Source organism: Hermetia illucens, chromosome 5, assembly GCF_905115235.1.
Source record: "Hermetia illucens chromosome 5, iHerIll2.2.curated.20191125, whole genome shotgun sequence".
Classification (NCBI taxonomy): domain Eukaryota; kingdom Metazoa; phylum Arthropoda; class Insecta; order Diptera; family Stratiomyidae; genus Hermetia; species Hermetia illucens.
In genome coordinates, this window is record NC_051853.1 from 31,024,209 (window position 1) to 31,049,320 (window position 25,112).

Genomic DNA, 25,112 nt, shown 5'->3' on the forward strand with positions numbered 1-25,112 from the left:
CTCAGTCAACATTCGTAGCCCTACCAATCGTAGCGTTTAGCTCTATTCAGATTGTTGTCAGCAGTTATCTCAAACAGATTCTTGCCGCCTCCAATCACACATACTTATTCCAGAGCAACGCTTTTGAACTACATATACCAGTCGTTGGAGCCACTTAATATAGTTGATGCTCGTCTAAGTTTATGACCACTTACCAAATTAAACAAATCGAGAAAATTTTACATGCGTATGTAGTACGCATATGTACTAGATACCGAAAGCTTCATAGCAAATAGAATGTTATAATAATTGATAAGATTTCAATTGCTGCTCAAGGTTTAGGTCATTATTCTGGCATTCTGTTCAGTTGCTCGCGAACGTGAGATTGCTGCCGGGAAAAATCTATCTGAAAATCCGTGGGCCTCTTGAATATTCGTAAAGAAAATAGATCGCGACTAGTTTATTTGAATCTGACGACAAACTTGTATAATTCCATGCTGTCAAGCTTCGAAATGCTACCAAGAGCAAGTTGCAGACTCCAAGCAATAAATATTCATTATCAAAATGCAACTCTTCGATTATTCTCATCCCAAGTACACGTCAACAGTGTAAGTTTATGTTATGTGACGGAATTTAAGTGATTTTATATTTACATATTCAAGCTCAACTAAATTTAAAATCATAAACTTAAGATAGTGCCATGCAAACTTCGTGAACTTAATGAAAATGGAAATGGATTGATAAGGTCCATAGTGGAAATGTGAACAAAAAAATCCTAAATAAAACAATGAATGAACTCATATGCTAGAAGAAAGATGTGTTTATTTGATTTTTACGTGCGTGTACATACATATGTATAGTATAAAATTTTCTAAATATCGCTCGAGTTACAATTACACCGAAACTTTCCACTTTCTTTGTATATAGTTTTCATTTCTTCTGTATTTAGCATAATCATTTGTTTGTTTGTTATGGCTACTTATCACTTACACATGAAGATAAGTACGCCTATTGTTTCAGTTACAAAGACGTTATCTTTTGAATGAAGGAGGCATTCAATCCAATTCAATCAACAACGAGCACTTAAAATCAATTGCACACCAAAAAGTTGATTAACCGAATTCTCTTACAATTTTAGCTGATTTGATCCTTTTTCAGAGAAACATATTAAACGCAAAACTGACAATGAATTTTCAACGAGAAGAAAAATATTTCAAAGCTAACTCTCTACTCTACTTTGAATAAAGTCACTTCCGCTCTATTTTCTCCAAAACACAAAGCTCTTTTTCAAGCAGGTGCGGTATATAAACAAGAGCATTACCGAAAGGATACCTTGACTCCCTAACACTTTTTTTCTATGGATGGAGGTGGAAATCTTAGAAAGACGCTGCTGCGCCAGGTTGCAGCAGTGTGTGGGATTCGCACCCACTAAAACCACCCCCACTCTTCCGCCCCTCCCCGCGGACCACCGTGAAGTATTACTTCGCGGGGGAGGCTCTGGTTCGCTATACCAGCTCGTCCATGTCACGTCTCCGTCGCGCCGCCTTCCGAGCTCGATCCAACTCCAGGAGTTTTGTCTGCACCACGGCTACTGCCTCATTTACCGCCATCCAGTTTTCCTCCGACTTCAGCATCTCTTCCACCAGGTTCGAGGGCTCGATGTCCACCCCTAAGTTGCCATTCAACCTCCTTTTCTGCTGCAGAAATCTGGGACAATGGAACATAACGTGCTCCGGGCCCTCGGGTGTAGTACCGCATTCAGGACAGTTGGGAGACTCGTCCAACTCGAAGCGATGCAAGTACTTCCTATAGCCACCGTGTCCCGTAAGAAACTGTGTCAGGTGGTAATTCAATTCTCCGTGCTTTCGGTCCACCCATTTCTCGATACACGGGATCAATGTATGGGTCCACCTGCCCTTGTCGGAGTTATCCCATCGTTGATGCCACTTGCCACACAACTCTCTCCTGATGGCTTTTCGGAAATCCGCATTCACCTCGGCTGGATTTGCCTTCCGTTTTTCGTAGAGCCAATGTGCCTCGCCCGCTAGAAGATCTATAGGGATCATTCCTGCGATGACACACACTGCCTCCGTCGACGCCGTCTTAAATGCGCTGCACACCCTTAGCGCAATTGGCCGGTATGCCGAACTTATCTTCCTCCGGTTGACAGCGTGGTTCAACGCTCCCGCCCAGACAGGGGCCGCATATAGCAGGATCGACCTCACCACTCCCGCGATGAGTAACCTGCGACTATACTTCGGCCCTCCCACGTTAAGCATCATCCTTGCAAGGGATGAGCTGGCATTTGCTGCCTTCTCTCGCGCATAATCCAAGTGTCCCTTGAAACTCAGCTTGGCATCGATCATCACCACCAAGTATTTGACAATCGATTTTGAGACGACCTCACGATTACCAACCTGGATGGTAACCGTGTTGTTCTTCCTACGGTTGGTAATGGGGACCGCCTCCGTCTTTTCGTCCGCCAGGTCCAGCTTGACCATTTGTAACCATGACTTGATGGTGTGAATGGCTTCATTTGCATAAAGCTCCACGTCCTCGTCCAGTTGGCTGAGTTAAAAGCATTTTTGACGTCCAGCGTCACCAGAGCACAGCATTTGCCCATGGCCATTGCATTTCAAGCCAATTCCACGACCTTTGCTACTGCATCGACCGTAGAACGGACTCGCCGAAACCCATATTGCCGCTCCGAAAGACCACACCCCAAGCTCGATGAACGGAAGCAGCCTGTTGAATATCACCCTCTCCAACATCTTCCCCATGGTGCCTAAGAGACAAATAGGGTGATATGAAGAGGGCATGCCGGGTGGTTTCCGGGGCTTCGGTAGCAACACCAGCTTCTGCCTCTTCCACTGGGTGGGAAACACTCCTTCCGCCATGCACGATTCGAATGTGCTTGCGAACCACCTTGGTCTGGCCTTGACCGCCACCTTCAGAGCCTTGTTCGGAATTCCGTCCAATCCCGGAGCCTTACTGTCCCCAATACGTCTGCAGATTTCCCAAAGTTCCTCTTCGGTAACATCAGAGATCGAGAAGACGTCCTGCTGAGCTGCCAGTTGGGGTTCTCTTTCGTCCTGCTCCTGTTGCGGGAAAAGAGTTGTAATTATTTGGAACAAGAGCCGTGGGCATGTCACTTGAGGTGATTTTCGCCCGCGGATTTTCTTCATTACAACTTGGTAGGCTGTACCCCACGGATTCGTATTAGCCTCCATGCAGAGCTTCTAGTAGCATTTCCGCTTGCTTCTCCGAATGGCCTTCTTAAGGCTGCTTCGCAGATCCCTGTATTCCTCCTCACGCTTCTGGTGCTCCGGCCTTCCCTTTGTCCTGTGGGAAAGTCTCCTCGCTCGGAGGCAAGAGGATCTCAAGGCAGCGATCTCCGTGTTCCACCAGTAATTTAGCCTCTTGCTATGGTGCAAACGTCGTCGTGGCATCGTAGCGTCGCATGCTTCGGTTACACGCTGAAACAGCTGTGTGACCCTTTTCACCGCTGTTCCATCTGGATCATGGGCTCCCTCTAATGCGGCCAGGAATGTCTCCTCATCGAAAGCTCCGATAGACCAGCCAACCGCCTTAGCCTTTCCACCTCCAGAGCGTCGTTGACTGGTTCCCCGGTCCCCTAAGACTTAGCATAATTCAAGTGACAGTCTGACTAACCTTGGCTATTATCACATTAATATGCTTAAGTCCCGCCGATACGCGCTGATACACCTGTCAACCAGGTTGGAGAGTCTATGTGGGTTCCTTCTGACACTTTAGGCCCTCCCATGTCATCAACCAAATTTCTTGTTCCCTTGAGGAGAATCTGAAATACAAACGGTATATCACGCGCTCTCTCTTTCACAAATTCCGCGGAATGCGAAGCTAAAAATGGAGAAATATGAGAAAGTGACTCAACCGCGCGTGAGGTACCGGACAACTTATGACCCGAATGCTCAAGAAGGCGAAGAAGGGTTTCCTCTGCCTCAGGTAATAAGCAGCCGCGGGGTTTGGGACCCTCACCTTACCTTGCTCGGCCATAATAATTAAGAATTCCCCTTATTTAGTGTGAGTTCTGGAAGGAGTTCAAAGAGTTCCCGTGATGCCATTAAAGAAATCGGGCGATTTGATGACCTACCGATAAAGCTTGCTATTACATCCGCCATCTGCATGATTCGTTTTTTCGCCGCACACACACACAGACAAGTCGACCCGATGCCAAAAAATATGCTTTCTGACAAATACTTAACATAAAAACCTATAATATGTCTCCTGATGACTACATCGTCATTGTAACCATCCCAACGAAATTGATAAGACTGACTAAGCTGACCCTGATAAAAGCAGCTGGATCACTCTCGAAACCAACATCAACAACGGTCTAAGAAAAGCAAATGCCCTGTTATGTATCTTCTTAAACTTGGCCCTTGAAAAAGTAATCCGCGATACATATGTTAATGCAAGAAGCACCATCCTCTTTAAGTCCAACCATCTACTGACCTATGTTGACGATGTCGACATTACAGGAAGAAAAACACAAGATGTACAGTCTACCTTCTTCCAGATCGAACAAGCGGCGCGAAATTTTGGGCAGCACATTTAGGAAAGCAAGATGAAGTACATTCTGGCAACGTCAGCACCAAAAACCAAACAATCAACAACATCAAAATGCACTGGTCAAAAGAGAACATTATAGATAGGAGACTATAACTTTGAGACCGTTAATAATTTCCCTTATCTACGGTCAAAAATAGCAACCGAAACTAGTACGAAGATGAAATCCGCGCACGGTTGTTGACAGCCAACAGAGCCTATTTTAGATTACAAAAACTGTTTCGCTCGAAACGTCTCACCATAAGGCCAAAGCTCTTACTGTATAAGACAATGATCTTGATAGTTCCCATGTATTCGGAGATTTGGGTTGGGACCTTTTGGTCCCGTTCGTGGAAGAATCCCTCGAAAAATGTTTGACCCTCTACGATGCACGATTCTGTAATCTCTACAACGATGAAATTTATGAGTGCTACCACATCAATGTGGTTTTGGACAAAATTTGGCTCAACAGGTTACGGTGGGCGGGTCACCTAATCCATATGAATGAAGATGATCCAGCCCGGTGAATCGTGGCGTTAGCCAGGACGCCAGACAGTTTTTAGGGATATCGAGATGATGGACCTCAACGCAAAATCGGCTTCATCCTCATAAGACGCCGACATTTTACCACCATCACTCACTGCAAAGCCGGTCAATATGAAAGCATCGCACCTCAACCCATGGATAACTGTCTTGCTCTGGCTCGCTGCGTATTGAAAGGTGAAGATTTCAGAGGGGTGAAGAAATGTTCTCACGCGTTTACCAACCATTACGAATGTAGGAGAATCATGAAACCAAATTAAAAACACGTTTCACAAAGCGCCTATGCAATCGTCGAGGTTACCAAGCCAGGTCACCGATCCATCAATCGAGATACTTTGGAATGACGATATTCAAATGAAGGTCCGTGAAAGGAAACACCTCCATCACAAATTTCTCGACGATAAAAAGATCTCCAATTGGCAAACCTACAAAAGTGCCAGCCGAGAAGCAAAAAACCGATCGCTGTTACCAGAGCGGTTCAATAGAAGAATCTTTACGATAAACTGGACACTCGGGATGGCGAGAGAGATCCGCATCGACTTGTCAAAAGCCCACACAAACCCATACAGGATATCGAACACTTCTCTTGCGTTAATCACAAGAATGGTACTTTCCTTACCAATCGACGAACCGACGGACTGATGGCGCGAATATGTTGAGCAGATTTAAACGCAAGGGATTCTTCATCCTCCACTTCTACAAGCATTGGCGACATTTGGGAATAGTCCCTCTGTCAACGCCAAAGGTGCTCAGAGGTACCGAAAAGGCAGACGGAGCAGCATCGCGTTGGCTGAAATAACAAGAAAAACCCCCGTACCCCTAAGTTGCAGTTAGGTAGACCTCGCATCCACTGGTATGAATCCTCGGTTTGCACTCATTATAAACCCGTACCACTTTACCGGCCACGTGCCCGAAGAAAACCCTGGTATTATGTCGACAGGGCAGGCACTCATCTAAAACTTCCAAGACTTAACTTTCAGGGCCACAGAAGTCGAGGAATATGGAAAAGGAAAAGCAGTCCGGCGGATTTTTGAAATTACCCTTCGATACAATTGCTGTCCCATTCCATGAAGATTTTTGAATGCATTTTTGATAATCGTATTCTCAACGTCATTCAAATAGGCCTGAATCAAGTCGGGTTTGCCAAGAACTGCAGACGTAATACACGCTGCGCGATTACTCAACTTGGATGAAGTGGTCTTCCACAACTAACGTTCTAACGACACATCAACACACGTCTTAAATCCAAAATTTACCGCAGAATCGTCAGTTGTCAGAGTTGTCTTTAGCCTAAAAGAAGCCGTAACTCGTCTACATTTTTTTGCCAATTTGGGAGGTAGCACAAAATAAATAACTCTTGGATTAAAAACAGTAGGAGAAAGTTTCTTCCCAAATAGTCGGGTCTGTCATCAAGCGAATGGCAGACTTAAGACTCCTTCAATGCCTAAATATAATCCAAGATAAAATAACTTCCTAGGTACGGTATGGAAAATTAGGCCATTATCCAGAGTGACGGTACCGAAATTGATGTCGTTTGACCTATTAAGGGAGCTAAATCCACTTTTGCTGCGATGGGACGCAATAATAACATGCAAGTGGTCATCGTTGTCGGTCAGTGAAAACCCAACTTAGCTTGTGACGAATCGTGTGCTCGAACACTGTGCCACCGATGACGAGACTATACAACGTGCAATCACCGTTTCACCATTGTTGTTACGATCACCAATGCCGCGCCTCCCTATCGCATCTTAAAGGAATTTATCAGAACCCACCATAACATTCAGATCAATGACCACACCATTATAATGCCACTGCTAGTGGTGGGTAGCACTGCACAATTATGATGCTGCTTAACTTGAACCGGAATCTCGTAGTGCAGATCCTACCAGAAACCGGGTGCAAGTCATCAGAGTAGGCCTCACAGTAGCCATCTGCAACAGGTTGACTCTGGATTCGTATCCGCTGCAATTAGACTGTCTAGAGTGCAAGAGACAGTGCTGCAAGAGGAGAGGAGTACTGTCCAAAGTCCCATCATCCCATTTCAATTATGTCCAAAATGGTCGGAATTCTACCTCATGTTGAAGGAAACGATGGAATTCTGATCGGAAAGGGGGGCTTTATGCCATCGTTGAGGAACGTGCGCACATTCCAGAAACCAATAATTGACCGCTTTCGCTAATCCAAGTCGAAGCAAGGCTGTCAGTCCCCATTGTTGACGTTTCAGCAATAGTATTTCCAAACTTGTTTGGGTATTTATGCTGATATAAATAGATATACGTAAGGACCTACTTTTGAAAGTACTACTACAAAGATTGAAAAACAGGAACACCTTATTAAATAGACCATTTACAACTACAATTCTCTCTTTCAGATCGATTTAACAGCAAACGATTTTAGAAGGAACTACGAAACCGCATTACCTTACTCTGAAATTCCCGGACCATCAGCGTTTACCTTGATGAAAAATGCTTTACCCGGTGGTATATATTTCCCAGCTTTTTTAACAAAATATGCTCCTTGGTCATGCTTCTGCAGATTTAGTTTCGAACTTGTAAAATAACAATTCTTTGCCTTCTCTAGGTAAATTGTTTGGCAAAGAATTTGATGTAATTTCAAAAGAATACCGACGAGAATATGGAGACCTCTTCAAATTCCCTTCAATATTTGGCAGTATGGAGTTCGTTGCAACCCACAAACCTGAAGATTTTCAAACAGTTTTCCGAACTGAAGGACAATGGCCCGAAAGAATGGGGTTGAAAACTATGATACATTACAGAACCAAAGTGCGTCCCGATATATTTGGAAAACATTCAGGACTAGCAAATGCGTAAGACAGATTGCTTCCTGGACACATACGACCAAAATTAAATTTGTTTCTTTTATCGTTGTGTTTTCAGTCAGGGTAAAGAGTGGGGCGACTTTCGATCAGCTGTTAATCCAGTGATGATGCAACCCAGAAACACCATGATATATATCCCGAAGGTAGATGCTGTTGCAGTTGATTTCGTGAAGAGGTAAATACGATTTTCACAGTGGAGAATCTTTGGAACAACGCTGAACGAGTGCAACACTGATATTATTCATGTGTCTTTGATCCTTGATTTCCAACGCTTTAAACTTGCTGCTGTACATAAACTGCCTTTTCCAATAGTATTATGTTTTGGTTCTCCTAGAATACAGCGGATTCGTAATGCCAAAACAAAGGAAGTGCCTGACAACTTCGAAAATGAACTCAACAAATGGGCATTGGAAGCAGTGGCAGTAATCGCTATGGATGCACGTCTTGGATTGCTCCATGATAACTATAATAAAAGAAGTGCCAAATTAATTCAAGGAGCCAGGGATGCATTCAGGCTTATGTTCGAATTGGAATTCAGGCCATCCCTCTGGCGCTTCATCAGTACGCCGAAGTTCAAAAAATTTATAGAAGCTCTTGATGCGGTCACGGATGTTAGTTGCGAAATTATTGAAGAGGCCGGAGAAAGATTCAATAAGAAACCGGAAAGCTCCGAAAATCACGACGAAAGCGTACTTGAGAAACTACTTCAAATCGACCCACTCCTCGCAAAGGTGATGGCCATCGATATGCTTTTTGGAGGAATAGACACGGTAATGTCCAATTATTTTCAATTTTCAATTTTGATAATACCAAGTTTCACTAAGTCAAATATTTTCTGCAGACATCTTCGGCGATCACAAGTCTTTTGTACTTACTCGCCAAAAATCCCGACAAACAGGAAAATCTTCGTCAAGAAATTATGACAAAACTTCCCAACAAGGATTCATCATTAACAGCTGAAAGCATGAAGCATTTCCCGTATTTGCGAGCATGTCTTAAAGAAAGCCTAAGGGTTCTTCCTACTGTAGGTGGAAATGTTCGAACCGTTGCTCAGAATATAATACTTCAGGGATATCAAATTCCAAAAGGAACAACAGTATCGATGGGGACTGGTGCTCTACTCCGTGAAGATGAACACTTTCCAAATGCAAACAAATATGAACCCGAAAGATGGCTGAAGAAGGATGGCGTACCAGCTCCTGCCAAGTCTGCACATCCATATATTTTCTTGCCGTTTGGTTTCGGACCTCGTATGTGTGTTGGAAAACGATTTGCAGAAATGGAGATAGAAACACTTGTAGCGCGAATTATACGGAATTTCCACGTTGAGTGGCATCATCCAGACTTGAAGTTTAAGTTTACATCTGTCAATGTGCCGGCTGATAAATTATTATTTACTTTCAAAGATATTTAAAAATAAAGAATGAACCTTCTACAATTTTCAAAAATGTATCTGTACTCATGTCCTTATTGTATGCAGCAATAAGAATCAGCTGTAAGTTTTGCGCCGAAAGCTGTCGTCTATGGTTTCAGCAACTCTTTAGCAAATCGTCATCATTCCACGTCCCCTCGAATTTGGTTTTACACATATTGGGCATCATCCGTGCTAGTGATATGCACGACTTGCAACTCTCTCGAATACATATTTCAGGTGGCCCTTGAAATCGAGGTGCGCGTCCATCATCACCCTTAAATGACTATGAAATAACGATATATACGAGTGCTGAAATTGGAGAGTTGGAACAAATACGGAGTTTTTGAAATAATAAAAACTTGTTTTTCCTGTTCGCTAGTATAATTCATTGGTCATGCAAATACCGATATTTCGGGAACCACTTTTTGCCTTTATCAGTGCTAACAAATCTCCTCATCAGTGGGTTTATTAGCTATTTTTATACTAATCTAAATCTATAATACTATTCTAATTATTTATGTGGCTACATTAGTTTTTAAAAGATTTATATCTAAATCGCGAAAAATATGAAATATTAAATTTCATTTTAAAGACTTATTTGTATATACTGAAAGAAAAAGAGTCTTTTTAAATTAGTATTTTCTAAGTTTTTCAAATAACATTATTTTATGGCCGAATTCCACCATATGCTTAGCCACCATAGATTTTGTGGGTTTTCGGTAGTGCTTGATAACCAACTCTGCCTCCTTCATAATGGTTGACTGTCATTTTGTTTGTCCGATATACACCTTCGGACAATCCGAGCAAGCGATTTTACATATATACCGCTCATCTCCTCTACCGATTTTCGGTGCTTTTCTCTAGCCAGGTGAGATTTTAGATGGTAGATACGACTTGATCCTACCAGTTATATGTCAAACCTTCTTAATGTGCGTTTTGCTTGAACAGATTCCAGAAGGTGACGCTTGTTCTTTTCAATGCGGTGGAAGTCGATTAAAAAAATTCACAAAATAAAAGTTTAACATGGCACCAACAATTTAGATTTTAATATTTTTTAATAATCCTAGTTTGCGGACTGTAGTTAAGTCTACACATTAAAATCTCGTGTTCCGTGTGTCGAATCCGTGGACTTGACCCTATCGAATGCCTGACCTGCATGCAATCTCGAGGCTTTTAAGCGTATCAAGCCACCGTTGTTTCGGACGGCCTTTTGGTCGTTTATCATCGACTTCGATGTTCAGACGAATCTTAGTAAGTGAATTCTCGTTGGCGCCAGTTACGTGACCATACCATCGAAGACGCTTCTCTCGCAATTTTTCCATGATCGATGCAACTCCATATCGATCGCGGATATCCTCATTTCCACTAGTCCAAAGCAACATCTTCGTCTCCATTACTGCAAGATGCCGTTCATTGTCTTTTATAGTCGGCCAACACTCAGAAACATAGAGAGCAACAGGACGGTAAATTTTAGAACTGTGACGTTCATTCATACATTTATCACAAAGAACACTGGTTGTGGAACCCCACTTCAGGCAGGTTGCACTAATCTTGTTTTTTTTTTCAGCCTTTTTCCCCTTCACAAGCGGGGTCGGCTCGTCGTGATCGGTTTCGCCATTTGGCTCTATCGAATGCCTGATCTTGGTACAATCTTGAGGCTTTTAAATCCCCATCCAGCGTATCAAGCCATCGTTGTTTCGGCATGCCTTTTGGTCGTTTACCATCGTCTTCGATGTTCAGACCAATCTTGGCAAGTGAATTCTCGTTTGCACGAACTGCGTGACCATACCATCGAAGACGCCTCTCTCGCAACTTTTCCACGATCGGTGCAACCCCATAACGATCGCGGATATCCTCATTTCGGATGTGATCTAAACGTGTGACGCCACTAGTCCAACGTAGCATCTTCGTCTCCATTACCGCAAGACGCCGTTCATTGTCTTTTATGGTCGGCCAACACTCAGAACCATAGAGAGCGACTGGACGGACGACATTGCGGTAAATTTTAAATTTGAGACGTTCGTTAATACGTCGATCACAAAGAACATCAGTTGTGGAACGCCACTTCATCTAGGTTGCGTTAATGCGTGAAGCAATTTCTTAACGCAGTTCACCATTGGCTGATAGTGTTGAGCCGAGGTATTTAAATCGCTCAGTTCTGAGCATATCCCTGCCGCTGACAGTGATTGTGCCTGTTTCATAGTGATCGGTCGTCAAAAATTCCGTTTTGTTCAGGTTCAATCTGAGACCGTGTTGCATGAGACGAACATTCCATTTTTGGACAAGTTGCTCGAGATCATTTTTGCTATCAGAAGCTAGGAAAATATCATCTGCATAAAGCAGTGTATAGGGCGCTGGACGTTGGATAACCCGTGTGACGGTGTCCATAACAAGAATAAAGAGGAGTGGTGAGAGGGCGCCTCCTTGATGAACATCAACAGAGACACGAAGCGGTTTTAATACACCCGCCATACTTCGAACGCGGGCCAGTGCGTTCCTCACGCTGTTTTATCAGTAGCTTAATTCGCAGGACGGCAAACAACGGTCGATGTTGAGGTGCGATGCTCTCATAGGGAACGGCTTGCAATCAGTGACGGTGGTAAAATGTCGGTGTCTAATGAGAATACAGTCGAATTGCGTTTTACTCTTCCCACTATAAAATGTAGGAAGATGAGACAATCGTTTGATGAACCATGTATTCATAAGTACAGAGTCATGAGTGTCCACAAAATCGATTATACGCTTGCCACCCTCATTGCGCCCCCCTAACCCCTTCGCCCCATGACACCTATTATCGTCTGCCTTTTCACCCACATGACCATTAAGGTCGCCGGCAATAATAATATAGTCGTCAGCGGGCACGTAATAAGTCTTTTTATGAAGAAGTTGCCAGAAGGCATCTTTTTCGGCATCAGATCGACCTGTTTGTGGTACGTACGCACTGAAGAAGTCAATAATACGATCAGCTGATATAATGGAAAGCTTCATTAGCCGATCATCAAATCGTTCAACTTCTTTAATGGCATCAAGGAAACCCACTGAGATGGTAATGCCAACACCATATTGAGTGTGTGGGCTACCAAAATAGAGAATTTTATAGCCATTTGTATCACGTTCGCGGTCAATGTCGCAGCTTTTGGCACCACACCATCTGGTTTCTTGCAGAGCGCAGATATCAATGCGCTTTTTCCGAAGGGCTCTTGAGAGTTCCTCGGACTTGGCAGTTAGGGTGCCAACATTTAGCGTGCAGACAAGTATTTGTTTTGTTCGGACTAATTTACTAGCGTCGACTGAGGTGGACGCCCTAGCATTTTTCCGAGGCTTGTTGCTCGATCCAATCATCTTGTTTATAACAACATTGGTTGCATGTCGCGGGACCTGTCACCAAGAGAGATGATGTAGGATTTAGTATACTATACTATACTATACTCGTACTTTATTTATCTCTTTTCCTGACCTCAGCATTTTCTTTTTGTTTTACTGAGAGTAGTACAAAGTACGTTGCCTCAAACCCTCCTCCTTTACCTGGGCTTGGGACCAGCATGTTATGTGAATAGCATAGCGCAATTACGCTTTATGTTATAGCCCATATTGCTGCAAAATTTCGTGATTCCGTCTATGATAAACTTAAGGGGGTTTCGCAGTCAATTACTAAGAATTGTAGCAATGTACTATTATAAACTTTATTTGAACAGATATCGGTGTGGAGGCGCAGAGCCTAGCCACCATATAGTAGCAGCATCTTGATTTTTTTTCCAATTTTTCGTTTGGGTAGTTCCTGAGAAAGGGTCCGTAAAAGAAATGATCATTTTCCACCCCCGGCACTCTCCGCTTTTCGAACAAATGAAAACTAAGACCGATTTCGGAAGTTACTAACCAAGACCTTTTATTTGATACATAACATGACTATATTTGGCGAAAAAACTTTACCATCCCATTTCATATGCAAAGAATATCATATTCTTACAAATAGATGAAAAATGTGAGTGGTTCTATTAATTTGGCCACTCTCTATAAGTATACATATACACAGAAACTAAAAGCTTCCTAATAAACAGAGTGTTATAATAGTTGATAAGATTACAATTGCTGCTCAAGGTTTAGGTCATTATTCTGGTATTCAGTTGCTCGCAAACGTGAGCCAGCTGCCGGGGAAAATCTATCTGAAAACTTCGTGGACTCCTTGCAATATCCGTAAAGAAAGCAGATCGTGACGTGTTTATTTGGATCTAACGACAAAATAAAATCTGTATAATTTCAACCTGTGAAGCTTTACAATGTTATCAAGAGCAAGTTGCAGACTCCAAGCAATCAACATCCATTATCGAAATGCAGCTCTTCGATTATTCTCATCGCAAGTACATGCTAACAGTGTAAGTTCATGTGATGTAAACTTGAAATAGTGCCCTTCCAACTTCATAAACTTAATGAAAATGAACATTAATTGATAAGCTCAGTAGTGAAAATGTGAATCATGAATGAAGTCCTATGCTAGAAGAAAGAGGCATATATTTGGTTTCTATATACATACCCATGTATAAAATTTTCTAAACATTGCTCGAGTTACAATTTCCTCCAATAGTTCCACTTCCTTTGCATATTTTCTCATTTTCTTCTGTTCTTAGTGTAATCGCTTTTATCAGCTTATTAAGGTCATGTTTCGCTTACAAATGTAGAGAAGTAGATCGTTCGTTTCAGTTCATCATCATCAACGGCGCAACAACCGGTATCCGGTCTAGGTCTGCCTTAATAAGGAACTCCAGACATCCCGGTTTTGCGCCGAGGTCCACCAATTCGATATTCCTAAAAGCTGTCTGGTGTCCTGGCCTACGCCATCGCTCCATCTTAAGCAGGGTCTGCCTCGTCTTCTTTTTCTACCATAGATATTGCCCTTATAGACTTTCGGGGCTGGATCGTCTTGATCCATACGGATTAAGTGACCTGCCCACGGTAACCTATTGAGCCGGATTTTATCCACAACCGGACGGTCATGGTATCGCTCATAGATTTCGTCATTGTGTAGGCTACGGAATCGCCCATTCCCATGTAGGCGGCCAAAAATTTTTTGGAGGATTCTTCTCTCGAACACGACCAAGAGTTCGCAATTCTTCTTCCTAAGGACCCAAGTCTCCGAGGAATACATGAGGGCTGGCAAGATCATTGTCTTGTACAGTAAGAGCTTTGACCCTATGGTGAGACGCTTCGAGCGGAACACTTTTTGTAAGCTGAAATAGGCTCTGTTGGCTGACAACAACCGTGCGCGGATTTCATCATCGTAGCTGTTATCGGTTGTGATTTTCGACCCTAGATAGGACAAACTGTCAACGGTCTCAAAGTTGTATTCTCCTATCCTTATTCTTCCTGTTTGACCAGTGAAGTTTGATGTTGTTGGTTGATTCGTCTTCGAAGCTGACGTTGCCACCATATATTTTGTCTTGCCTTCATTGATGTGTAGCCCAAGATCTCGCGCCGCCTTCTCGATCTGGATGAAGGCAGTTTGTACGTCTCGGGTCGTTCTTCCCATGGTATCGATATCGTCAGGATAGGCCAGTAGTTGGGTGGACTTAAAGAGGATCGTACCTCTTGCATTTACATCAGCATCACGTATCACTTTCCCGAGGGCCAGGTTAATGAGGATGCATGATAGGGCATCCCCTTGTCGTAGACCGTTGTTGATGTCGAATGGTCTTGAGAGTGATACTGCTGCTTTTATCTGGCCTCGCACATTGGTTAGGGTCAGCCTAGTCAGTCTTATTAGTTTCGTCGGGATACCGAATTCTCTCATGGCCGTGTACAGTTTTACCCTGGTTAGGCTATCATAGGCGGCTTTAAAGTCGATGAATAGATGGTGCAACTGTTGTCCATATTCCAACATTTTTTCCATTACTTGCCGCAGAGAGAATATCTGATCTGTTGCTGAATTGCCTGGAGTGAAGCCTCTTTGGTATGGGCCAATGATGTTCTGAGCGTATGGGGCTATCTGGCCTAGCAAGATAGCGGAGAATATCTTATAGATGTTACTCAGCAACGTGATACCTCTATAATTGCTGCACTGTGTGAAATCTCCCTTTTAATGTATGAGACAGATAATGTCTTGTTGCCAATCGTCAGGCATTGATTCGCTGCCCCATACCTTGAGCACAAGTTGATGAACCACTTGGTGTTCGTTTCAGTTACAAAGACGTTATCTTTTGAATGTCCTTATCAACGCTCACTTAAAATCAATTGAGCAGCAGAAATCTGTTCAAAGACTATAAGCATACATACTCTTCTCCACTTTACTACCAAATTCTCTTACAATTTTAGCTTACATGATTATTTTTTCAGGGTATCATATTTTACAAATCTCTGAAGGGCATAAATGATCAAAGTTTTTAGCGACAGTCATGGATGGTGACATACCATCATGTCAGTACGTTTATGTGATGATACCAACGCCGTAAAACCTAGCTGCATACGCCCCTTTAATGGTTAGTTAGTTAGTTTAGTTTACTGGCGGGAGCCACAGCTCCGAGCACTCAGGCCATTGTTAGGCCCATTGTACTATCCGCGTAAATCGCCTATTCAATGGCTTCCCGCCTACGAAGTTCGCGGGCTTTAGCGAATCTGAGAACACTCTCCAGAGGCAAAGGGTGTGCAGATTCTTCATTGAAGAAAACCTTACCAAGGTGTCTTCGTCTGAGATCTGAGGAGGCCGGGTAGCTTACATAAAAAGTGCCAGGCCTTCTCATCCTCATCCTCAATAGGCTGCACATAGCCGAAACCACCACCCCAATCTTTTCCATATGGTAGTTTAGGGAGCAGTGTCCCGTTAAAAGCCCTACTAGCGTTTTCATCTCCCACTTCAGGGGCAACAAAAATGTCACTCTAATGATTCTAGGTTCTTTCACAAGGATTGTCGCCTGAATCCTTGCAATTCCACCCTTCAGAGTAGACTTGATAGTGGATGACCGGATTGCAAAAGCTGCGAGCCAGTCTGTCAGCCTCCTCATTACCAGCGATGTTAGAGTATCCCGGCACCCACATCAGGAAAGCTTCGTTCAGTCGGCCAAGTTTCAGCAGCACCTGATGATAACTCCACACCAACTGGCTTGATATGATGTTGCTGTTTGGTGCTGATAATGCCGCCTGACTATCGGAACAGTTCCGAATGGTGCGACCCCTCCATTTTTGTCGCAAACATTCTTCCGCTGCCAATGAAATGGCATATATCTCCGCCTGGAATATGATCGTCATTTTTCCAAGGAGTCGAGCGAGCTCCATAATCGGGTTCCCCGAGAACACCACTGCGGGCGATCCGCCCTCCATAACTGACCTGTCGGTGAAGCTTATTAAGTTTACGAGTATAATCTGGAAAGACTCATGACCATTTATCGACCATTCTTCTCTTTTGGTGATTACGGCAGTGTATATCTTTTCAAAGATGAGTCTGTAAAACTTATTATTGTCCTGCGTCAGAGCTACCGGATGTTTGTCAAGGAATTTCAAGATAGACGAATGCCCGCGTGATTGACCGCCTTTCCACGCTCCAGTGGTATCGAGCCTATATGCGTCATTCGCTGCATTCCGTTTCACCTCTAAGTGTATGGGGGGTAGATTCAGGATAGTTTCAAGTGCCGCAGTCGGAGTAGTAGTCATTTCTCTAGTAATACTTAGGCAACCAAGTCTCTAAATCTGCGTTAGCAGCTTCCTGCTGTTGGTAAAATTCAGTCTCGGCCAACAGACGATGCATGCAGACATCAAAATGGGTTTTATTATGGATGTATACATCCAGTGTATCCATTTTGGTGAAAGTCCCCAGGTCTTACCTATCGTATTCCTACAGCATCGGAGCAATCTGCAGGATTTCTGATATTGTTCCTGGATATGGTGCTCCACGTTAGCTTGGATAGGAAGTGTACTCCTAAATACTTGATTGTTTGTGTCAGCTGGATTTCCGCCCTTGCTAAGGTGGCATACAGCTGCTCCACCTGACGTTCCTAGTGAACATAACTAGTCCAGTCTTTCTAACGTTCACCGTAAGCTTATTGCGGAGCACCAACTGTGAATTTCATGCGGAGTTGCATTCAAGCGGTCACATACTGTGTCCGAACCACATCAGCGTATCCATTACCACTCTAAAGGGACCCTCGTATGGTGGTTGCAGCAAACTCCGAGGGGCATCCACCCCGATAAGGACCTGGTCACACGTCTCGAGATCTCTAGGGTTGTTGACCTCCGATGTCCCATGTCGGGACGGTGGAATCGGTCGTATCTTCGAGACCGCGTCCCTGAGCAAACGCAGCATTCCCGAGTCATTGAACCCTGATCTGATGGCCAGTACAGGGCCGACGAGAGATATAGATTATCACTGTAAACCATCTCCGATGGGCTGGCCGCGAACTCCTCTCGCATGGCTGTGCGGAAGCCGAGGAGGACAAGAGGCAAAGACCGCGACCCCGACCGATCGTCGCGAGCCGTTAGAGCAGCCTTCAGCGCCCGGTACCAAAGTTTCAGCATACCAGTGTACTGCGGATAGTATACAGTAGTCCTATGTTGATCGAAACCAAGGAGCTATCCTAACTTCGCGAAAAGAGTAGATTCAAATTGCATTCCCTGGTCCGTGATGATAACGGCTGAAACACCAAAGCGCGGAATCCACTCTCGATAGAGAACCTTGGCACATGATTGCGCCGTAATGTCAAACAGAGGTATTGCTTCAGGTCACCGCATAAACCTGTCGATGCTTATAAGGCAATACTTGAACCCGTGCGAATCACGTAAAGAGCCGATGATGTTGAGATGGATGATGTGAAAGCGCTTGGTTGACAGAGGGAAAACAGCTACTTCTTTTCGAACGTGCTTGTTGACTTTGAACTTCTGGTACATGATGAACTGTCTGCCCTAAGAGTTTGCGGCGACCTGGAATATTTATCAGCGACTAACCGGTTCGTCGTCCTAATGCCTGGGTGCGCAAGATCGGGGTGCGAAAATCGGAATGAATGACCTGGATACCTTACCTCAGGTCTCGCAGAGTAAATAGGAGTTTGAACCGAAAACCCCCTTGATTTTGTGTTTGGAATTTGCCTTCAGGTTCGTCGTCTTTTTGTGCCTCGATGACTGCCGTATAACTGACCGCGAAATTCGAGACAAGGCGTCAGCAACAACATTGTCCTTTTCAGACACGTATTGCATATCAGAAGTGAACTGGCTGATATAATTTAAGTCCCTAAGTTGGCGAGGAGACGCTTTGTCGGTCTTCTGTTTAAGCGCGAACGTAAGGGGTTTGTGATCCGTGAGCACAGTGAATGGCCTGCCCTCAAGGAAGAAACGGAAGTATTTTATAGCGAGGTACGCGGCAAATTGTTCACAATCGTAGGCGCTGAAGTTGCATTGAGCTGGGTTGAGTTGTTTTGAAAAGAAGCTCAATGGTTGCCAGATTTGATTCAACCGTTGGTGAAGAACGGCGCCTACCGCAGTATCTGAGGCATCGACGAAAACAACTAGGGGTGCATCTGGCTAAGGAAATGCCAATAGTGTTACATCAACAAGCTGTCTCAACCGCAAAGACGGCCTCAGCAGACCACGCAACCTCGCGGGAATCTTTAGTTTTGTGCCCAGACAAGCAAACGCTAAGGATCGCTTGGTGATGACCGGCCTTGAGCAAGAAACGGCGATAAAAGTTTTTCAACGTTTAAAACAAGCCCGACCTCAAATAGACGTTGAAAATTGCACTCAAGATGCTCTAAGTGCTCAGATTCAGAAGCGGGAGCGACCAAAACATCATCCATGTAAACGAAACAAAAGTTCAAGTTTCGTAAAACAGAGTAAATGAACCTCTGGAAGGTCTATTCAGCGTTGCACAAGCTGAAAGTCATCCTAGTGAACTCAAGGAGTCAGAAAGGTGGCTTGGTGGTGGAATGGTGGCGTGGTTCGGAATGTCTTCCGAAGTTACAGGGATTTCGTGGTATGCGTTGGCTAGATTCAAGGGCGTAAAAACACCGCACTTCATTAGTGAGTACGCGAAATCGTTGATGAGTGGAATGGGATATCAGTCCGGAATTGACTAAACGTTCAGAGGCCTTTGGCCCGTTTGGCTTAGGGACTAAATGCAGCGGAGACGCCCAACAACTATTTAATGGACTGCAGATATCCTGTTTCATCAAATTTTCGAACTATCTCTTCGCAACAGCAGGGCTTCTCGGGTGAAAGAGGACGCACCTTTGACAAGATTGGAGAGTTGGTGGTATTGATATGGTGCTGGACATCGTGCTTCACCGAACTGGAGAAACTACTTTCCGTTTTGATATCGCGAAACTTCCCGAGGGGTGCGCGAATGCGATGGTCGGCAACGTCCTCGAAAATTATTGAGAGAGTGTCATCTCGGCAAGTAGAAATCTTCTCTGACGTCTGTAACGAGGTAGCAGGGTATATTAAGGTGTTGCTCTATAAGCCTCCAAACAGCCCATAGTGATACAGGAAGTCTGCCTAAAATGGGGATGCTGATGTCCGCCAAAATGAAACGGCACGAAAACGTTGGGAGGAGTCCGAAACTCCCGTCCATCTACCTTTAGCCATATGTGCTGATGGAAGATGAGTTCGCGGCCGCCAAATGCAAGTTTTATCAATTAAGGATGCTCGGATGAGGTACAAAGAAAACCGACACCTCAGCGCCCCTGTGGACCAGGAAGCAACGTTTGCTTAGGGAGTCGAAAATTGTAAGGCGACATGGTACTGCGCTTCGGGTAGCCATCGCCGAGGCACCCAGCAAATCTAGTTTTTTGTTGAACCAAACGTACATGTGGTACATTTAGTCGCATAAGATCCGTATTTCCGATGGTACTGACAAACCATCGAGGGCGATGAGCGGCCATTTCGGGAAGCAAACCTTGACCGTAATTGCGATCGAGATCTACCTCCTGAACGCAAAGAACCAACCGTCACAGCGAGCTTGATGACCGCGTCAGCCAATGTCGTCACCATTGACTTTAAACCCTACGGTCGTCTAAAGGCAGCTCATCCAACAAGTAATTGAGCTTCACTCACTGAAAGGCATCTTATTAACTGCTCCTTAAGGCGAACGTACGACCACTCCTCAAGCACGTCCAAAACAATCTCTATGATCTCCCCTTCGAGACCGATTAAGGCGTGGCTAAACCTGGTAGCGTCCTTTGTAACACCTGCCAGCGCAAACTGCCTACGCAACCGGATTACACCGCCAAAAGGAAAGCATCCTTATCGGGATTGTCACCAGCGGTGGTATCGCGCCTTCCGCAGATTTCTCCTCGCGCGACATATCCCTAAAGATTCCGGGGAGCGGAAAGAGAGAAAGGTCGGAACACCGGAGCAGAAAACAGCTGCGGCTCGAGAAATTGCGACCGCCGACGCAACAATCTCCATAGCCACGCGGAAAACGGCCTGGCAGAGACCCGAGGAAAGGGAGGGAGCAAATGACTAAAAGAACTGAAAAACTACCGCCAACCGTAAAGGATTTTTTTTAATAAAATATAAAAAATAAATATATTAAAATACTAGTCCAAAAACAAAATAAATAAATGAAATTGATACAAAAAAATGTGGAAATTAAATTGATTAAAACAAAGGAAAATAAATGAGTAATATTAAAAGAAAATAAAGGAAATGAAATAAAAGAAATGAATGAAGTTGTCTGTTTCATGGCGTTGCTCCTGATTGTTGCTGAATCTCATTGGCAATATGATCAGCTTGTCGCAATGTGACAGTACAGTTACTAGAATTTCATATCGTGCGTTCGATGGTGCAAATGTCACGAATGAAAGAAGGATTCCGTCTTCCGAACGTCTGAAGAAGTTGTTCATTCTCCGCTTGCACAATCATTGTCGACGGAACTACTGACGCAATACACGCTGCGCAGCTACTCATGGAGAAACACCGTGAGAAGCATTGCCCTCTTTACATTACATTTCTGGATCTGGAGAAAGCGTTTGACCCTGTGTCACATGAACTGATCTGGTATGCTCTACGACAATAATCGTGCGCTGGGTTAAATTGCTCTACCACGATCCCAAAAGTAAAGTTCAAAATGTGGTAGGTGTATCAAAACCGCTTTGTGTCTCCGTTGGTGTTCATCAAGGAAGCGCCCTCTCACCACTCTTCTTTGTTCTTATTACACACTGCCACACGGGACATCCAGCGCCCTATACACTACTTTATGCAGATGATGTTTTCCTAGCAAAACTGATCTAGAGCAAGTTGTCCAAAAATGGAACGATCACCTCACTCAACACGGTCTCAGATTGAATCTAAACAAAACTAATTTTTTGACGACCGATCTCCTCACAGGCACAATCACTGTCAGCAGCAGTTACCTGCTGAGCAACGTAAATATTTCGGCTCAATGCTATCAGCCAATGGAGAACTGCTTTATGAAATTGCTTCAGGCATTAGTGCAACCTGGATGAAGTGGCGACCCACAAATGGTATTCCTTGTGATCGACGTATCAATCTAAAATTTACCACAATGTCGTCCGTCCTGTCGCCCTCTGTGGTTATGAGTATTAGACGACAATAAACGACAATGAACGGCGCCTTGCGATAATGAAGACGAACGTGTTACGTTTGATTAGTAGTACAACACGCGTCGATTATGTCCAAAATAAGGATATCCGCGAGCGATCTGGGTTTGCACCAATTGTGGAAAAACTACGAAAGAGGCGTCTTCGATGGTATGGTCACGTGATTCGCGCTGCTGCTTTTAGACTTTCCAGAGTACAAGAGACAGTGCTGTAAGTATGCTCTCCTAAGTGCCACCATCTCACTGGTATTATACCCACAATGGCCGGAATTCTTCCTCAGAAAGCTGGAATTCTGGGTGAGGAGGGGTTGACTTTGTACTGTTGTTGATGAACGTGCTCATATTCCAGAAACTAATCAAAAACCGCTTTCGCTAATCGCGAATCATCAGTCCGAATTGTTGCCATTCTCGCAGCAATAGCATTGCGTAATTATTGGGTGAAGAAGAGTCTTCAAAGATTGAAAAACAAGAAAACCTTTTTAACTAGACTCTTTTCAACTATAATTCTCTCTTTCAGATCGATTTAACAGCAAACGATTTTGAGAGGAATTACGAAACCGCATTACCTTATTCTAAAATTCCTGGACCATCAGCATTCACTTTTTTGAAAAACGCTCTACCCGCTGGTATAATTTTTCTTGGCAAATTTATTTTCAAACCTGTAAAATAACAGTTCTTTGCTTTCTCTAGGAAAATTATTTGGCAAACCATTTGATGAAATTATAAAAGTATACCGACGAGAATATGGAGACCTCTTCAAATTCCCTTCGTTATTTGGCAGTATGGAATTCGTTGCGACCCACAAACCTGAAGATTTTCAAACAGTTTTCCGAACTGAAGGACAATGGCCCGAAAGAATGGGGTTGAAAACGATGATACATTATAGAACCAAAGTGCGTCCCGATATATTCGGGAAACGTTCGGGATTAGCAAATGCGTAACAGACTATATACGACAAAAAATAAAGTGTATTATTTTTATCGTTGTCTTTTCAGTCAGGGTAAAGAATGGGGCGAGTTTCGATCAACTGTTAATCCAGTGATGATGCAACCCAGAAATACCATGATATACATCCCGAAGGTAGATGCTGTTGCAGTCGACTTCGTGAAGAGGTAAATACGATTTTCACAGTGGGGAACCTTTGAAGCAATACTGAACGATTAGATCAAGCAGACTTTTTGGTTGCATTGCTCGAATATTACTATTAATTCTGCTGCAATATTGTCTTCGTGGACAGAGTGACCCAAATGCATAATTCATGGTGCAACTTACTACATAAAATTAACTATAAATGACTGTTAAGATAATATTGTACTTTGGTTCTTCTAGAATACAGCGAATACGTGATGCCAAAACAAAGGAAGTGCCTGAGAACTTCGAAAATGAACTCAACAAATGGGCATTGGAAGCAGTGGCGGTAATTGCTCTGGATGCACATCTCGGATTGCTTGATGATAACTATAATAAAAGAAGTGCCAAATTAATTCAAGGAGCCAAAGATTCTTTCAGGCTTATGTTGGAATTGGAATTCAAACCATCCCTCTGGCGCTTCATCAGTACGCCGAAGTTCAAAAAAATGATAGAAGCTCTTGATATGGTCACAGATATCAGTTGCGAAATTATTGAAGAGGCCAGAGAAAGATTCAGCAATAAACGGGAAAGCTCCAAAAATCACGATGAAAGCGTACTTGAGAAACTACTTCAAATCGATCCAATCCTCGCGAAACTGATGGCAATCGATATGCTTTTCGGAGGTATAGATACGGTAATTTTCCCTTGTTTTCAATTTGAAATTTTGGTAATAACGAGTTGCACTGAATAAAACATTTTTTGCAGACATCTTCAGCGGTCACAAGTCTTTTGTACTTGCTCGCCAAAAATCCAGAGAAGCAAGAAATTCTTCGTCAAGAAATTATGACAAAACTTCCCACGAAAGATTCGTTATTGACCGCTGAAAACATGAAGCACTTCCCTTATTTACGAGCATGTCTTAAGGAAAGTCTAAGGATTCTCCCTACCGTAGGTGGGAATATTCGAACCGTTCCCCAGAATATAATACTTCAGGGATATCAAATTCCAAAAGGAACCGCAGTATCGATGGGGACTAGTATTCTACTCCGTGAAGATGAACATTTCCCAAATGCGAAGAAATATGAACCCGAAAGATGGCTGAAAAAGGATGGCGTACCAGCTCCTGCCAAGTCTGCCCACCCATATATTTTTTTGCCGTTCGGCTTCGGACCACGTATGTGTGTTGGAAAACGATTTGCAGAAATGGAGATAGAAACACTTGTAACACGAATCATACGGAATTTCCAGGTTGAGTGGCATCATCCAGACTTGAAATTTAAATTTATCTCTGTCAACGTGCCCGCTGATAATTTATTATTTACTTTCAAAGATATTTAGAAATAAAGAATGAACCTTCGTCAATTTTGAAAAACTTGCCTATACTCAAGTCCTTACTATATGCAGTAATATGGACCAGCTGTGAAGTTTGCACCAAAAGATATAAACACTCAAGCGTGAACATTTATAGGTTTATATAGGTTGGACCCAAGAGGACTATGCACTGGAGATTCAACTCCCAGCACATTTGGTGAAGTTTTAAGGAAACGGAAAAGTTTTGCACACATTCAACGCGACGAGAGTTGCGAGAGCAAAATTCTGCGCATAAGGCCTGATGTCAGTGCAGTGTATGCGATGTAGTGCATTGATGTGCGCCAAAGTGGTTGCGAGCGCATGCCTGCGAGTTGCCGCAAACATGTGGCCAATCGACCAACAATCGATATTGCACAGCTATTTATGACTTTGGACATCCCAGTGGGAACCGAAGGTAAAGCGTCCCCAGAGATTTATTTCGGATATTGGTAATGGATCTTAATGGAATCACTGAACGAATGATGCTTCAAAATTCTTCGATGAAAAGCTGGTGGAAACAGGCACGCACGAAACTCTCGGCAATAGATCAAGTCAATGAACAATTTTACGATAGCCTGGACGTCTCATTGCTCCCAAATAACGTGCAGATATTGCTCTGAGATTTCAACGGCATGGTTGAAAACGAGGAGACACATCGAGAAACCACCGGAGAACACGGTCTCCATGATATATAATATCAAATGAAAACGGACAACGCCTCATTGACAAATAGCAAACATTTAGTTTTAAAAACGATATGCTTCACACACATGCGCATTTACATAAGGACACGGGCG

General features: G+C 43.6%; 2 protein-coding genes across 2 annotated transcripts; both read left to right on the top strand.

Annotated features, from left to right (window-relative positions):
- Window positions 1-279: 279 nt before the first annotated feature.
- On the top strand, window positions 280-9,400 carry LOC119657136 (cytochrome P450 CYP12A2-like). Its single transcript, XM_038063908.1, has 6 exons — window positions 280-587; window positions 7,481-7,589; window positions 7,690-7,936; window positions 8,007-8,123; window positions 8,283-8,718; window positions 8,790-9,400. The coding sequence occupies exons 1-6, from the start codon at window positions 474-476 to the stop codon at window positions 9,360-9,362; spliced, it is 1,596 nt and encodes a 531-aa protein (XP_037919836.1). The 5' UTR covers window positions 280-473; the 3' UTR covers window positions 9,363-9,400.
- A 4,048-nt stretch (window positions 9,401-13,448) lies between these two features.
- On the top strand, window positions 13,449-24,317 carry LOC119657138 (cytochrome P450 CYP12A2-like). The gene is made up of 6 exons (XM_038063910.1): window positions 13,449-13,735; window positions 22,412-22,520; window positions 22,585-22,831; window positions 22,890-23,006; window positions 23,224-23,659; window positions 23,731-24,317. Exons 1-6 carry the CDS (start codon window positions 13,640-13,642, stop codon window positions 24,301-24,303), a joined length of 1,578 nt encoding a protein of 525 aa, XP_037919838.1. The 5' UTR covers window positions 13,449-13,639; the 3' UTR covers window positions 24,304-24,317.
- The last annotated feature ends 795 nt before the right edge of the window (window positions 24,318-25,112 follow it).

What these genes read in the sequence shown, in the direction of transcription:
- LOC119657136 (XM_038063908.1), top strand. Translation starts at nt 474, where the DNA reads ATGCTGTCAAGCTTCGAAATGCTACCAAGAGCAAGTTGCAGACTCCAA. An exon ending in GAAAAATGCTTTACCCGGTG is followed by an intron (nt 7,590 to 7,689) that starts GTATATATTTCC and finishes TGCCTTCTCTAG; the next exon opens with GTAAATTGTTTGGCAAAGAA. An exon ending in TTTTTGGAGGAATAGACACG is followed by an intron (nt 8,719 to 8,789) that starts GTAATGTCCAAT and finishes TATTTTCTGCAG; the next exon opens with ACATCTTCGGCGATCACAAG.
- LOC119657138 (XM_038063910.1), top strand. Translation starts at nt 13,640, where the DNA reads ATGTTATCAAGAGCAAGTTGCAGACTCCAAGCAATCAACATCCATTAT. An exon ending in GAAAAACGCTCTACCCGCTG is followed by an intron (nt 22,521 to 22,584) that starts GTATAATTTTTC and finishes TGCTTTCTCTAG; the next exon opens with GAAAATTATTTGGCAAACCA. An exon ending in GCAGTCGACTTCGTGAAGAG is followed by an intron (nt 23,007 to 23,223) that starts GTAAATACGATT and finishes TGGTTCTTCTAG; the next exon opens with AATACAGCGAATACGTGATG.